The 15,712-nt window shown below is 40.2% G+C and overlaps 1 protein-coding gene across 2 annotated transcripts in view; it reads left to right on the forward strand.

Moving 5' to 3' along the window:
- The window catches only part of SFMBT2 (Scm like with four mbt domains 2), a gene marked incomplete at both ends in the record, with an annotated part of 165,743 nt that overhangs the window by 119,156 nt on the left and 30,875 nt on the right, over positions 1-15,712 (forward strand). For both annotated transcript variants that reach the window (XM_084253424.1, XM_084253425.1), the window contains 4 exons: positions 3,704-3,817; positions 6,210-6,252; positions 8,214-8,284; positions 10,395-10,534. In XM_084253424.1, the coding sequence (XP_084109550.1) occupies positions 3,704-3,817; positions 6,210-6,252; positions 8,214-8,284; positions 10,395-10,534 (368 nt within the window). The remainder of the gene's footprint in view (positions 1-3,703; positions 3,818-6,209; positions 6,253-8,213; positions 8,285-10,394; positions 10,535-15,712) is intronic.

The raw sequence follows: 15,712 nt of genomic DNA on the forward strand, positions 1-15,712 counted from the left end.
GAGAAACTTGTTTGAGGCAACTTGTTATGATTAGGAAACCAGGTGCAAAAAACTGCCCCCCTAAGCCTTTCTGTAATTTGTGAAAAAGTCAGGTGGTTAATAAGCATTTCGCAGAGATTTGCAAAAATGAAACAAGGAAAAATGCAAATGTGAAGGTAATTTTATTTCAAACCAGTGTGACTAGTTTTAAAATCTTTACAAAGAGGTTTGGCCAGCCTGAGACATTTTTGGGAGAAGCTGCTTCAGCATGTCAGGATAGAAAACAATATTTCTTGGATGGTTAAAGAAGGTAGCCCAAGAAAGGCCTCTGGGGAAAAGGACTTCCAATACTCCCAAATCTGTTTTGCTTCAAAAGCCCAGGCTTGGTTAGATAGGTTCGGTGGAGAGAAGCAGAACTGGCTGTGCCTGTCTCATAGAAATGGGAATTTTATTTTATTTTATTAAGGATTTATTTATTTATTTTTTAATTTTATACATTTTTTACATCATTTTTCATTTTTGCACAATGTATGCATTTTCATATTGGTCATAGTCCCCATACAATTCCTACCCCCCTTATTTTGATCCTACTCCCTCCCCTACCCCCCAGTGTGTCTCTGGTTTATAGTTGCTTGTTGATTTTGAGACATGGGAATTTTAAGGGAGGGCCTTTGATAGGAGGATGGGAGATCACCCTCCAGAAGGCTTTGCATCAGGAACAAAAGCAATGGATGGGTTTCCTAGCTGCCTTTATGATGAGTGTGACCTCTGAGGGATCCTGTTCTCACTCCAGAGGCTGAGTCCCTTGAGGGGAGCCCTCGCCTGAGCCTGTTTGCCTCCCAGAAAGGTAGAGCTGCTCATTGCCCTTCTGTGCTAGGAGGCAGTAACTGGGGCACTCCGAAGAATGAGAGAGATGGTAGGCAGCTGCAACCCTCCCCCAACCGACTCTCCTCAAAAAAAAAAAAAAAAAAAAAAACAACCCCACAAACAAAGAAGACAGAAAGAAAACTGCCCATCTCAAATGTTTTCTAACCCAGAGCTGGATTGCTTAGGCTCAAATCCTGGATCTGCCACTTAATAGCTATTTGATCTTTTCCTGGGCCTCCGTTTACTCATGAATAAAATGGGCCTGGAAATAGTCCCAATCTGTTAGGGTTGTGTGAAGATAAACACTTGGTGAAGTGTCGGACCTATCTTACTGCTGAAAGGGTTCCAGTCCTGGGCAAGTACTCGCTTCACATTGTGCCATTTTTGTTGTTTTCCTGCAGATTGTCTATTTCCTATGCTGTCTTGTCCTTGTCACTGACAGCTTTGCCCATCTCTCTGTTCCTTAGGAATTTCTCTCTAGACTTGACAAAGAGATCCTCTGAAGCCTTGTTTTGTAGCACTGCATCTGCAGGTGGAAGAAGCATGGCAGATGGCTTGCATTGTTCCCGGCAGCCCCTTCTTGTGCACTCCTGGATGAGCAACTGACTCCTCATTCTGGCACTTTACCTTTGCGTCACATACCCGAGCCATTACAACTTGGTGTGGCCTTTAGCTCTCAATGAGGGGACTGAAGGTTAACTCCTTCTTTAGTTGAATACCTCGAGCCTTTCTTCACATCCCAGCTTTTAACTGAGATGAAGGGGTCATTCAGATCCTATTACCGAAGCCAGTAAAAACCATTTACCTTCCTCTGAGGCTGACTTAATCCCCTTGCCTCTAGTCCACCAGTGGCATTTCCCACTCTGTGCTTTTTCCCACGCTTATGTTCTTCCATAATTTGCTGGCAGTGAAGTAATTATGTAATTTTAGGAGTTTGTGCTCTTAGGAAGATACTTAAGCGTCATCTCCCTTTTCATCCTGCTGTCTGAATAGAACAGGTCACCCTTTCCTTCCTGGTGCCCTGTGGCACCTATTGGATCAGCAGTTACCATCTCTGCTTGAGAAGGGCAAGTAGAACATTGTACAACTGGTCTGAAAATTCGAGCTCAGGATAGAGCAAGTGGCAGAAGTGACTCTTAAAAATGTACATGCTACGACATTTTCTTTGTGAGGATGAAAGGCCTAGCCTCCTAGCAGGGTGGTTTAGTTTTCTTAAATTTTCAGGTAACTTGCAGGTAACATAATGGTGACCACTGGTAATAATAATAGCTGTAATAAGAATTGGCTGTGAAAGTATTCAGAACATTTTAAATACACCAGCGCATTGGTTTGGCACTAAACTGGGAACGTACATTTATCAAGTAATGGTGTAGTCCATTTTCACAATATCTGTTTTATGACTAGAAGGGGTTATGAAGCCGTTGTAATTTGCATCAGAGTTAAATGGCCAGGACCATTTTGTGCGTGCTGGTATTTAGCTTCATGAAGTTAGGATTTTTTTTTTTTGGGTGGGGGGGCATGTCATTAAAAATCCATCAGCTGTCATGTGATGACATGGCTCTGTAATGGAGACCAACTGTGTTCTTTCCCTTGGTTCTCGATGAAGAAACCAAATCAAAGCAGATAAAGTGGTCAGAGCCAGTGACTCCCTCTCTATTCACAGAGCTCTTACTTTGATTCTTGGTTTAGGAGCATCTTCCCTCAAAGTATATGCATTTTATTTTATTTTTTTAAAGAACTATTGAGTCACTATAGAATCTTCTTTTCTCTAGTTGGCTGTTCTCACAGTAGCCAGGGTTCCTTGAAACTTTTGCCTATGACCTATCCAGATCTTCTCTTTTTCAAAGTCTCCCCTATGATGTTGATGATTTATCACAAGGCATCATTATGATTAAGAAACAGGATGTGATAGTTAAGCAATCTCCACTGCAAAGATATTACTACATATTGACATTTGTGTGACAGGGCAAAAGATCCCCATTGAGTTCAAAATAAGTAATTCCAATAAACTAATAAATGAATAAGTTTTCTAGAGAAATTGTGTTGTCTGTGTCCACTGCTCATAAGTGGTGTTATAGAGTCTTCCTCATTCTTTCAACTGTAGTGTCTACTTGTCTGGTGGGGGATGAAGTCTCCATGGTGCCCTGTGGTCCTCTCCCCAAGCTTGGCCATATTTCCTTAATTTCAAAGCTATTTTGAAGACAGGAGGATACTTCTTTTCTCTTCAGCTTTTTGGGTCTGAAGTTAGTTTCTGGATTTCTCCCTCCTCTTCCTGTTTTATTTTTTTTTTATTTTTTTTTTTTTTAATAGTTTTTTTTTTTTATAGAGGCATGTTTTTATTTATTTATTTATTATATTTGTTTGTTTGTTTTGTTTATACATGCACTGGGTACAGTCAGAAGCGCGGGAGGGTGAGAGAATTCACCAGAGCCAGAGCGGGGAGCAGAGCAGGCAGAAGGACCGAAGTACACTGCTGAGGGGAGCAGCGGGTGGCAGGAGAGGTCTGCGCACCATGTGGGATCCTCTTCCGGGGCCGGGGAGCAGCCGGGGATCGAACCGGCGCCACAGAGGCCGCGGGCAGCTTCGCAACCCAGCGCTCAACCGCTGCGCCACCGGGGAGGCCCCTCTTCCTGTTTTAAATGGAAGTGTCTCTTTTTCCCAAGACCCCATTTAACTTGCACCCCCTTGAACTCTTGTTGATTTATATTTCAGGCATTTATATCTACTGTAAGACTGTCATCATTTTTTATGTTTAACATTTAGGAGGGTCTTTTCTCTACCTTAGGGATGCACTCTGATGCTGTGTCTTTGTTGGTAAAGCCTGTTTATAACTATGAATTGACTTTTTCCAATGCAGGTCTGCAGACTCCGATTCCAGAGTTCATTGTTGATGTGGAATCAATGGATATCTTTCCAGTGGGCTGGTGTGAAGCAAATTCTTACCCTTTGACCACACCACACAAGACTGTCTGTAAGTGCTGTCTAGTTTGGAGCTGAGGTGGATAACATCTGGGATATGGGGGAATAAATAAGCAGTTTTGTAAAAATACAAATTTGTAGAAGCCAAAAACACGTTTAGATGTTCCACAGAGCGCCAGTATTTCTCCATCCTGGTTCTGTCAGTTCTACCCAAGATGGGTATTTGGGAGCATTTCATAGGTTAACAAACTTAAACCACAGTGATGAGACAATTGGAGGTCAAATAGAGTCAGAGAGAAAATATTTAGGCTCTTTATTTCCAATTTTGTATGCACTTCATTAGTTTGAACAGAAAAAAATAAGGTAAATAGTGTAATTTTGTGTTATCATGTCTCTGAAAAAGCTAATATTTTCTCATCAAGTTTACTCCCAAAGAATTATAATTGATGCCAACAATTTACTGACATAGTAATACTTTTAACTGCTCTTAGCAGTAATTAACTGGTGAAATTCAATTGTGTATTACATCATCTCCTTCTGATGACAAAATACTAAATTAAAACAACACTACTAGTTAATCGAAACAGAAAAAAATCACAAACACACACATACTTACAACATATAAAACACATACAACAGTGTTTTTTAACGTGCTGTTGTAATTATCATGAAGTGACACCATTTAAATATCTTCAAACCTAATAATTTTTAGCATTTGCTATTCCGCCCTTAAGGTGCATCAGAAAGGTTGTTTAAAATTGTGGGTCCTTAAAGATGCGGGGGTTCTTAATTTTTTAGTGAAATATATTTCTAATATTCTTCATATAATTTATAGCACAATTCTACTCTCTGCAGCATCCTATTATATGCTGTTTATGTAGATTTGTAGAACTTTGCTCTAAAGAAAATTCCATCCCATAATTAGTTTCCCAGTCCCTATTGTCAACAGATTCTTGCGTCTACTCCTTACTCATTAAGAATCAGATGGGGGCCTCCCTGGTGGCGCAGCAGTTGAGCGCTGGATTGCGAAGCTGCCCGCAGCCTCCACAGCGCTGGTTCGATCCCCGGCTACTCCCGGCCACAGGAGGAGGGTCCCACATGGCATGCAGACCTCTCCTGCTGCCCGCTGCTCTCCTCAGCAGTGTACCTTGGTCCTCTGCCTGCTCTGCTCCCTGCTCTGGCTCTGGTGAATTCTCTCACCCTCCCGCACTTCTGACTGTACCCAGTGCTTGTATAAATAAAAATAAATAAATCTTTAAAAAAAAAAGAATCAGATGGGCTTTATCTCTATGAAATTAAGTGTATGTAGTTGAGAGTAGAAACAGGTGGATTTGAAAGACTTCTCTTACAGTCCAGTGTTCAATGAATCTGATCCAGTGAAAGGATCTTTAAGATATTTCTAAAATTTTAAGCTTAAACTAATTATTTCAATTTCAAGGGTGTCTTTTTTTGCCTTAAAAATAATGCCCCTTTTCCATTTTGCTCTTTGCAGGCTGGCTGTGCTCAGCTCCTTACAGCTCAATGTCCCCATACTTATTAACAAAGACTGGGTTAGACAAGTTATTTTATTCTCTTTTTCACCTTAGAGAGCACAAAGTTTTTAGCTTTTCATGGTAATGACTAGAGTTAAATACTAAATAAAGCTAGGTGAAGAGATTTTAGTGTTATTATTATTTAGTCTTGTTTTCATTTCTAATACAGGCATTTTGCTTTCTTAAAGAAGCAAATTAAACTAAACCCACCAATTTCTGTCAACTTTAGAAGTTTTGTTAGAATTAATTTATACTTATGTCGGAAGATGCAGAATTATCTGTATCAAAATTAATAGATGCCAAATTTATTATTTAAAAAAAATTAATAGATGCCAAAAGGACTGGTCTTTGTGATGATTCTAATCAATTATAAATGAAAACTAGAGATGTTTTATTCAAAAATAGTATTATATGCTAGTTTATTGTCAATATTTAATGGGCGTATTTGATAGGTATCAATCCTCTTCAGTAATAAAGATTTTAGTTTAAAAACGCGCCATTAACACTAATTCAGGAGTTATTTTGGTGACATTTGACTTAACACACTCTCTGTGGGGGAAAAAATATTCTGGATAGTCACACTAACAATATATCTTGCCATGTATTCATGTGTGACCGCTCTTTTTCTATTAAAAAACACATTTGAAAATAAAGTAGCCAATGTAGTGATAAGCTTAAATGTGCTAAATTTTATTGAAGCCCCATTTCTGATGAATCAAAGCACTAATATATTCAGGATGAAACTAATATAAAATCGTGACATGAATGAAGTAACTTCTCAGTATTCAAATTATTCAGTATTCAAATTGCTACTTTAAAACGGACACCATTTTACACTAAGCTATTTTTTAAAATGCTTTTGACCAACTAGCTAACAAAGCCTATTTTTTTTCCTGTTTGCCTGTTTTACAGCACAAAAGAAAAGAAAGATTGCAGTCGTGCAGCCAGAGAAACAGTAAGTTTTGTGGTTTTTCTTATTTCAAAAACTACATAGTACTTTTTGGAGTGTCTTTATGGAGGACGGGCAACATGGCTGTTTTATTAGAGAGTTATGTTAAACGGTTCAATAGCGAGGATGATAGTAAAATATATCCACTGTGATTTATTGTGCACCTACTATGTACAAGAGACGGGGCCTGCTTCTAATGGGTTCATACTCCAGATTGTAATTTCTGCTTTCATCCCTTGTCAACATACCTGAGAGACAGTCCAGTCTCACAACTGGATAACAGTGGTCTTTAATGCCCAGGGTGCCACAGAACTGCCCAGTCTTGCCCAGTGTGCTGACTGGACCTGGTGGCTCTGCACTTCCCTGCTGGGTGCACTTGAACAACTTGCCTTAGTTCTCTGCTTCTCAGCATCTTTATTGTATAATACCTATTTTCTCAAGGTTATAATGAAGATTAAATTAGATTCCATGTGAAAAAATTTGTGGACCCTAAGCTGTTGAATAAATGTAGATTACTCAGCCTTTCAGTTGTAGTCTTATGAGAGAGTATTCAGGCAGAGGGTGTACCTGTAAGCACTTATGTTTTTGGAAAACTGTAGCTGTTGGTAACATTTTTATATATTGAAAAACATTGAAAATCCATTAACATATACATCTCTTGCCAAGTGATTCTGTTTTCTTCATAAAAATATACTGATGGAAAAGGAATGGCAAACAGCATTTCTTCATGTGCCACTTAAAGTTAAACTTTAAAAGAAATCAAATAATACCTGCATTGCTGTTTGAATGGGAAAAACATTTTCGTGGAGATTTTTGGCACATTCATTGCTAAACTCAGGGTATCGGTTAGTAATTTAAATCTAATTTTACTTGGATAACTTTGGAGTAGAGAGAGTAAATAATAAAATCATGGTCCTATAACTGAATCCACATTTGAATTACAACTCCTAAACTGGCATTCTGAGGACCAGCGAGTCTCACTCTTTACTTGCACCAGAGAGCTTGTTAAAACAGAGCACTGGTGAAAATGCATACATTGTACAAAAATGAAAAATGATGTAAGAATTATATAAAACAAAATATTTTTAAAAAGGTAAAAAAAAAAAAAAACCAAAAACAGAACACTGGGCTTCAGTTTCTGATTCAGGTTGTCTGCAGTGGGGTACAAGCACTTGCATGTCTGGCAAGTTCCCAGGTGATGCTGATTTGCCAGCTTACGGAACCCCACTCTGAGAACCAGGCTATAGACCCCTTGAGGATCTCTCAAAATGGTTTATTTTAAGTGTGCATCACAGTTATACTGTGTGGCTCCTGCACAGCCAACCTGAACACCCACTGTGAAGCCCAGTTCACCAGGCCTCCCTAAGCTACGTTTTTGTCTTTCATCTTCATTCAGCAACTTTTCACTAAACTTTAACAAAGTGCTTAGTCTTAGACTAAACCTTAGACTTCACATCTTTTGAACCATCACAGCTTCTTAAGAACATGTGTGGGTTTTCCTTGAAGGTCCTCTCTTCCTTGAAGGCAGATCACCTGCACAGACACCAGAAATCAAAGGTCAGCAGAAAGTGGTTTTCAAGTAGACATTGAAGTGAAGTCTGACTGTAATTAAATGCAAGTTACTGTTTCTTCATGTCTAAAATGTAATTAGGGATATTACTACAATTCTGTGACAAGGTGCCAGCCCAGCAGCAGTCTGCAAGGACTTCTTTGATCAGTGGAGACTGCTCAAGGGGCAAATGTTCCACACGCTTCTTCATGTCCTTAAAGAATCTGAGAACAACTGTCGCCAGTGATCTTAGCTGTTCTTATTGACTGGCCCGCATGTACTCACCCTATCTTACTGGATTCTTGACTTGGGTTTTTTTTTTTTTCAATAGTCATGTGAAGTTAGGAAAAGACATTGAAATTTACTAGTTTCTTCTAAAGTGAGTGACTACTGATAGTTTTATTCTCTGTATTTACAGATTACCATCCACAGTGCCTGTTGAGAAAATACCTCATGACCTTTGTTTATTCCCTCACCTGGACACCACAGGTAAATGAGGATTTTCTGTCCTTCCCTAGCTTGTTGCTGAGAGTAGAGACATGATTATAACTTTAACTTTAGGTCAATTGGAGAATATCCTAACTAGAGCCTATGTTCTTTTTCTCTTGCTACTTAGCAATTGCACTTTCTGTTTTAATTTCTCAGCTAAGTTCTCTGTGCCTTTTTTTTTTTTTTTTTTTTTTAATTAAGCTGCTTGGTCAGTAGCTCTAGATACTTCTTTAGGTCTTCAGGAAAAGAATCCATGTGACTTTTGGAAATTACAAGCACAGTTAGGACTGTGTGTCATGGAAGATCATGTGGGAAAATGAGGAGCTGAAAATATCATTGCTAAAATAACATTTCTGTTTTTTAACATTTTATGCCATATCCACTTGCATTCTTACACTAGTGGTTAATACTTAAGTCCCTGCAGGTTTTTGAATTGTTTCTTTAAACCACCTGTGTTTGCATAACTTGTTGTGATTAGTATATAAATATAAATGTATAAAGTTCTATATCTTCTAACAACCTTTGAAAACACAAATATGAGTCATCCTTTGACCACAAATCTGATTATAGACATATTTGTATAGCTCAGTAATATATTTGATTAAGAATTCTATTTTTGAGAAAAATGAAACCTGCTCTGAATTTCGGTATTCAAACCTATATGCCGTGGAAAAATCCTATTAGTCAAAGTTATCTTTGCTGTAAAGACAGCAATTTTCTTAGTAGACTTACTAAAATTGTTTTTTTCTGAAGTCTGGGCAGGGTAATCCTACCAAAAAATTTTCCATGTAAATGTAGCTGTAGACTTAATTTCCTTGTCTATTGTATAGAATTCAAACTTTAGAATGGTTTTATAGGAACCATATCAGCGACTCTTTCAATGTCTATTTTATCCCCTTTGTCTTATGTCCAGAAAAGATAACAATTCTCCTATCCTACCTGTTCTTAATTGAAGAACTATGAAAATAAGCCTTCCTGGACCATTAAATGACCCTCCCAAATTAATAACAGTATTTGTACAGAAGCACCACTGTTCACATAGCTTATAGCAGTGGTGGGGGGAAGTGAGTTTCTTAGCTGAAAGTGAAACTTCATTCTGCATTTATAGACATCAAGAAGGTTTAATGTATATGTTAGCATTTAGTTATTCTTTTTCCCCATGGCTGCTTGAGACAGAATGAGACCACCAGTGCGCTCTGTTCACTTTCCAACTTGAAATCACAATGAAAGGAAACTCAGATTTAAGCTACTCTAAAGTACATTTCATGTCCATTAGATTGGCAAAACCAAGTTGACAATATCTAGAGGTGACTAGTTTGTGGGGCAATGTGATGCTGATAGACACATAGATTGGGGTGTCTCTCTTTGGACCAGTTTGGCCTTGTCTAGTAAAACAGAAGCTGTAGACATCATGGCCAAGCATGTCACTCCTTGTTACATACTTGTAAGAATTTCTTGTCCAGAAGCCAAAGTAGATTTTTATAGTTGAATTTGTCAAATATTTAACAATATAAATATTACTGTTGGTAATATTTAAAAAAAGAAACAATGACATTTCCTTCAATACAAGAATGGAAAATCAGTTATGTGAATTATTTATACAATAGAAGACATGCACAAAGCTGAAAAACTGAAGGAAAGTTCAGATATACATTTGCCAACTTGAATCTCAGAGTCTTTATGTTGAGCAAACAAAATGTTGTATTTAGGAAATATTTTTAATATGCCCAAAATATCATATATTACTTGTCAATATCCGCATGCAGATGTATGTAGCAAAATTTATAGATTAGAATAGAATGGTAAGTTCCAGATTCAGGCTAGTAGGAAGGGGAAGGTAGACTAATGGAGGACTTAACTGGGTAGCTGATATTGTTTTTTTCCTTAAGCTGCATATGATGACTTAGTTGTCATTTTGTGTGTGTGTTTTGAACAGAAACATTCATTTTTATGGTAGAAAAAAATAATCGGAATTGCTAAGATATTATAGCTCTAAATGTTCTGACAGTCAGGTGCAGTGCTTCTCCGGGTAGTTTTGTCAGCTAAGTGGATTAAGCAATTTCTTTGTTGTTGGTTCCTAAAGCATCAGCTGTGTTGCTCTTCCCCGCAGGTACAGTCAATGGGAAATACTGCTGTCCTCAGCTTTTCATCAACCACAGGTGTTTCTCAGGCCCTTACCTCAACAAAGGCAGGATCGCAGAGCTGCCTCAGTCTGTGGGGCCCGGCAAATGTGTGCTGGTCCTCAAAGAGGTAAATCACAGTTGGTTGTTTTTACAGAAGGCCAAAAGTGGAGGCGCACTTTCTGAAGGCCATGCAAAAAATTTGAATCCATTCAGGGGATATGTTTCAAGCACCTGCTACATCTCAGTCCTGTGGCTAGATGCTGCCAATGCGAATACGGTATCCCTGCCATGAATGACACAGTTTGGGGAGAGAGATACTCATCCCCCAAATGCTGCACTAGATATAAATAAAGTGCTTCAGGAAGATGGGAATGGATCTATTGTGTGTGGAATGAGGGCTTTGGGGTTGGAGAGTGGAAGTTTTTTTGAAGAGGTGCGCAGCCTAGACAGGCAGTAAGAAAGGACTTTCCAAGACAATTTAGGGTATCGTGAAGAATGGACACTTCTCCACAGAGTGAGGCGTGGCATCTTCCTTTCCCTCCCCCCTGCAGTACAGCGCCTGTGCCCTCACGTGTGGGATAAATGCTCCAGAGGCCCCCAAGTGCTGGCCTGAGCTGCGTCACGGGCTGCCTTCTGGCAAAGCCCATCCCACCCATCATTTTGATGGCATTATTTCCCATGATACCTCCCACCTTCAGGAGACGACCTACAGATGGAGGTATAACCCCCACCTTGGTAGAGGTTTTTCTCTCTTCTGAATTTTTATAGCTTAACCCCACACAGTATTTGGAGATGGATTGCAATTTTGGAACTCTTTCCAGCTTGTTCTTAAAACTCTGTCTCTGCTTTTTGCACAAGGTCCTAGCTTTCTTTTAAGAGAGAGGGCACTGTATATGTTTTCTTTATTGCTACTGCAGCATGATGAATATATTTTAATTCCTTGGGCACAATGATCCACGTAGCTATGGAACAAATGTTTTGTTTGGCAACTTCTAGAGCCAGATGTTGCATGAAGACCCGGGTCAAAAAAGATCTGTCTTTGGCTTCTTGGGGCTTCACTTTCTTGTTAAGGAAATGACATAATTCTGAACTAGATGTATGGTTAGGTGTGTACTCAAAACAGACCAGAGCAGAGTGTCCTGGGAGCCTGGAGGAGGTGACAAACGTCTGGCTGGTGACATGTGAGCTTGCTTGGACAAAGTGAGTAGGACCTTGAAGATAAAGTAGATTAGGCTACCAGGTAGAAATTGAAGACAGTGTTCTGGAAGGTGGTCATGAGTGGTGGTAGCCTCACCACTTAGGCTGGGCATAAGTCATCAGTATAAAGGTGTGCTATATTTAAAAATGAAATAGGGAAATCTGGCTTGGCTGATGCTAGTGTGAGGCAGGACCAAGTTGTAGAAGGCCTTCTTTGTAGAGTTACTGCTCCAGATGACAGGAGCCCTTGAGTCACACTTACTAACGCTGTCTGTCAAATCAAGGACCTCTGTCAGCTTTCATTTCATTTTGAGAATGAGACCATTGCAGCAAAGCAAACACTTGCTTTTCTAGGCTACTAGTGTAGTGTTTACCATCAAAGATTTTTCTGTACATAGAAAAATCTATTTTAGAGAGAAAACTAGGTTATAATATTCTGTCAATAGGAAACGGACTGGGCTATTGTGGTGGCTGTTTATTTGGGAGCATTTAACATATGAAATGTTTCCAAGGTGATTCCTGCTGTTAATGAGCTTCCAAATAGATGGGTAGGATGAATAAGCAGTGAGACCACTGCAGTGTGGTAAGTGTGGCAGGGCCTGACAGGGGCAGGAGGGCACAGGGAAGTGGCCTGTGGGTGGGAAAATAGATGCAGGCCCAAATGGAGGGAGACCTTGTAGGAGACCTGGGGCATCAAAGGTTCTGTGGAATGAGGGAAGGAAAACCAGCACTGCAGAGAAGGACAGTCAAGCACAGATATAGAAGAGCACGAATCTGTATGGACAGGCTGCTCACCAGCCTGGGTGCTGACTAGGCCTTTCCCATCTTCCCTTCTGGCAGTAATTGGGACCTGCCTACCTTCCAGTAACTCACCTCATGCAGTTTTGGGGCATTGTGTTTTGAATTCAATGGTATGGGTCTTGCTGAGCTTAATGGCAAGTAGATTCAATTGATGAGAAATTTGTAGCTAAAAACCAGTGGTGTTGGGCCTCTCCGATGGCGCAGCAGGTTGAGTGCAGCGCTGTGAAGCTGTTTGCAGCCTCTGAGGGGCTGGTTTGATTCCCAGCCGGCCAGGGAGATACCCAGATGGTGCAGCAGGCCAGGGAGATACCCACATGATGCGGCAGACCTCCCCTGTCTTACCCACTGCTCCCCTTCAGCAGTGTTTTTGGTCTGTCTGCCTGTTCTGTTTCCCACTCTGTCTCTGGTGAATCTTCTCACCCTCCTGCACTTCTGGCCTGTACCCCAGTTCTTGTATAGATGGATAAATCTTTGGGGGGAAAAAAAGTGTTGTTGTTGGGGAGGGACATGGGTCTGAAAAGCTGGCATGGGTGGGAAGCACGGCTCCTGGTTAACACCAACTGTAAACAGGAACAGACTATAGTCCCTGCAGTTATTATAAGGGATTGAAGAGGAAATCAAGCCGGGATTACAGGTATGAATTGCTGTCATGATATAAAATAAGACCTGCCCACAAGAAGTGACCAACTTAATTAAGTCCACCGTTGTGTTCAGCCTGGGTGTGTTTGCTCCAGCAGTGTTATCAGCCTGTTTTTGTGCCCAGTTTTGTTGGGAATGATTGGAAAGGGAGTTAGAAGTTGACAAAAATACAGCAAAGTGACCTGTTTCTTTGAAGATGCCAGGGACACCATTTCATACCCATTGTTCCAGTTATTGAGATGAGGTCCTTGGCCACCTGCCAGCCCTGTTAGCATGCAAGATAACCTTAGGTTCAGCCTCTCTTTAGTGGTTGACTATTTTACTTTACTACATGATCTTTTAAAGTCAAAAGTAGTTATCCCTGATCAGTTCTCCTGTAGGTGCCAGCAGCCAAGTTTAAAAGCGAGGCCAAAGCAGTTTTCTGATGACAAAACTAGTTTTTTTTTGCTGATGTTCAGAAAACACATGAGGCAGGAAGGGGGAAAAAAAAAACAGCAAGCACTTCAGTTCTGTGAGTGCAAGAAAAATGGAAGTTCTGCCAAGCCAATATTTATGCTAATGATCCTCCTTCAGCACCAGAACCTCTGTATGGTTTCAAATTTTACTTAATGATAATGAGGTAATTGGAGCAAAGACAAAATACATTGGCTTTTTCGGGCCATAAGTGGTATTAGCAGTTAAAGGTTTTTATATTTGGAAAATGTCATGAAAGTATAGTCTTCCCTCTGTCTGATTTGTTAGAAACAGATAATGTCTGTGGGTGTGGGCCTGAGGTGGCTTTGGGAGTGGAGAAATGAGGGCTGAGGAGAGATCCTGAGCCATGAATATGAAGACAAGGTGCTCGAGAGACAGAACTTTCTGGAAAAAATGGTGATTGTTGCTGTCTCTTTCTGGGCAGTGAGTGTTCTCGGTAGGGTCCAGAAAGGGAGCAACAGAGGGGGAGGTAGTGGGAAATATTTCAGATAATAGAAGACAAGTCTTGCTTCACTGACATCTTTCAGTCAACAAAGGCAAGCAAAGGTGCATACTTACCTTTTAGCTATATTCTGTTGTGTCTTTGTGCTGCTGTTCAGGTTATGCTGAACATTAGCTAGCCCATTAAGAACAATACACCATGCTCACAGATGGGTATTATCTATAGCGCATAATCTGTGATGCAAGAGTTACTATTACTAGCAGGATGTCAGACAGGGTTCAGCACGGTTGGCAAAGGAAAAACACAATTTTTTTTTGTCACTAAAGGCTTTTTTATTTTCCCATGTAGAAGACAAGATGCCGTTCTTGAACATTCTCATTATACCATAAGTTAGGGTTTTGTAGGAAAGAAAATCAGCAGCAATGCTCTTACCCCTGGGTGTCCATTCTCATGAATTATATAGTGTCATAAATTCTTGGAGTGGATTAGTCATTAATTTTTAGATGTACAGAATAATTTTCTCTAAAATCAGTGCACAGTTGAAATTCATTGAGCTTTTTTTTTTTTTTTAGTGTATGGAGTTCCTCCTGTTACCAGCAGTATAATTCTAGTTACCATGAATATAGCAGCCAACAAAATGAAGTCCTGATTTCTTGCTTATGTTCTAATAGGTATGGATAGCAAACAAGTAAGCCAGTAATAAGTAATATGTCAGGAACAGGCCAGAAAATAGGTGTGAAAGGTGTATAAAGGATGTTCAAGGGAGGCCTCAGAGATGAGAATTACTGCATACAGAATGAGGGTGGGGGGCTGTAAGGAGCTCCAATGAAGACAATCCAAACGGCACCAGAGCAAGGCCCTGAGCGGCAGCCTTGTGCTGGGCAAGCCCAGGAGCAGCTGGGGCGGTGTGGCTGGTTGAAGTGGAGTTGGGAGTATGTATGGAGCCAGTTTTTTTTTTCACCCCTCCCACTCTGGGGCCAGTTCTTGGAGGGCCACAAGGCTAAGGGAAGGACTTAGTTTTGCTCTAAGTGAGAGAGAAAAACCTTTGATGAACTTTGACCTTAGGAATGGCCTCATCTGACTTAGGATTTTTAAAGATCATACTGTCTGTTATTTGAAGGAGGAACTCTCGGAGCCTGAGAGAGGAGAGAGACCATTTGGAAGCAAATGCAAAAAGTCCACACAAAAAATTAAAATAAAAAAATTTAAATGGTTGTAGTGAATGTGGTAGCTCGTTCCTATGAGTAGTAGCCCAGGTGGCGAGAAGTGATTTTGGTCTCCTGGTGAAAGGGATATGAACCATGAAAGTAACAGATTTTATGGATGTTTTCAATGTTTGGTCTTAGCTGTCAAAGAGGAAAGTTGCTGAGAAAGGCATGCTTTTTTTTTTGACAGATTGTTTTCCCATTAAACATCCCAGTGAAGATGGATCTTTAAGAAGGTCTAGAATAGAAATATAAAATACCATAGTAGGGACAGTGTTTAATGCCAGAGATACTGTGGAGGGAATGTAGATAGAAGAATCCAAGGACTGAGCCCGGAGGCTCGCTGGCATTTGAAGTTGGAGACATAGAAGGATCCAGAAAAAGCAGGCAGTGACACAGGAGAACCAGGCGAGATGGGAGTCTTGGCAAGAAAAGAAATGGTCTTCGAGGAGGGAGTGTTGAATGGTGCCACATATTGTTGATGAAGTGAGATAAGAATGAAAATGAGTATTGCCCATTCTTTGACAACTTGGCCATCACAGTTTTG

This window comes from Talpa europaea (genome assembly GCF_964194135.1).
Source record: "Talpa europaea genome assembly, chromosome: 14".
Taxonomy (NCBI): domain Eukaryota; kingdom Metazoa; phylum Chordata; class Mammalia; order Eulipotyphla; family Talpidae; genus Talpa; species Talpa europaea.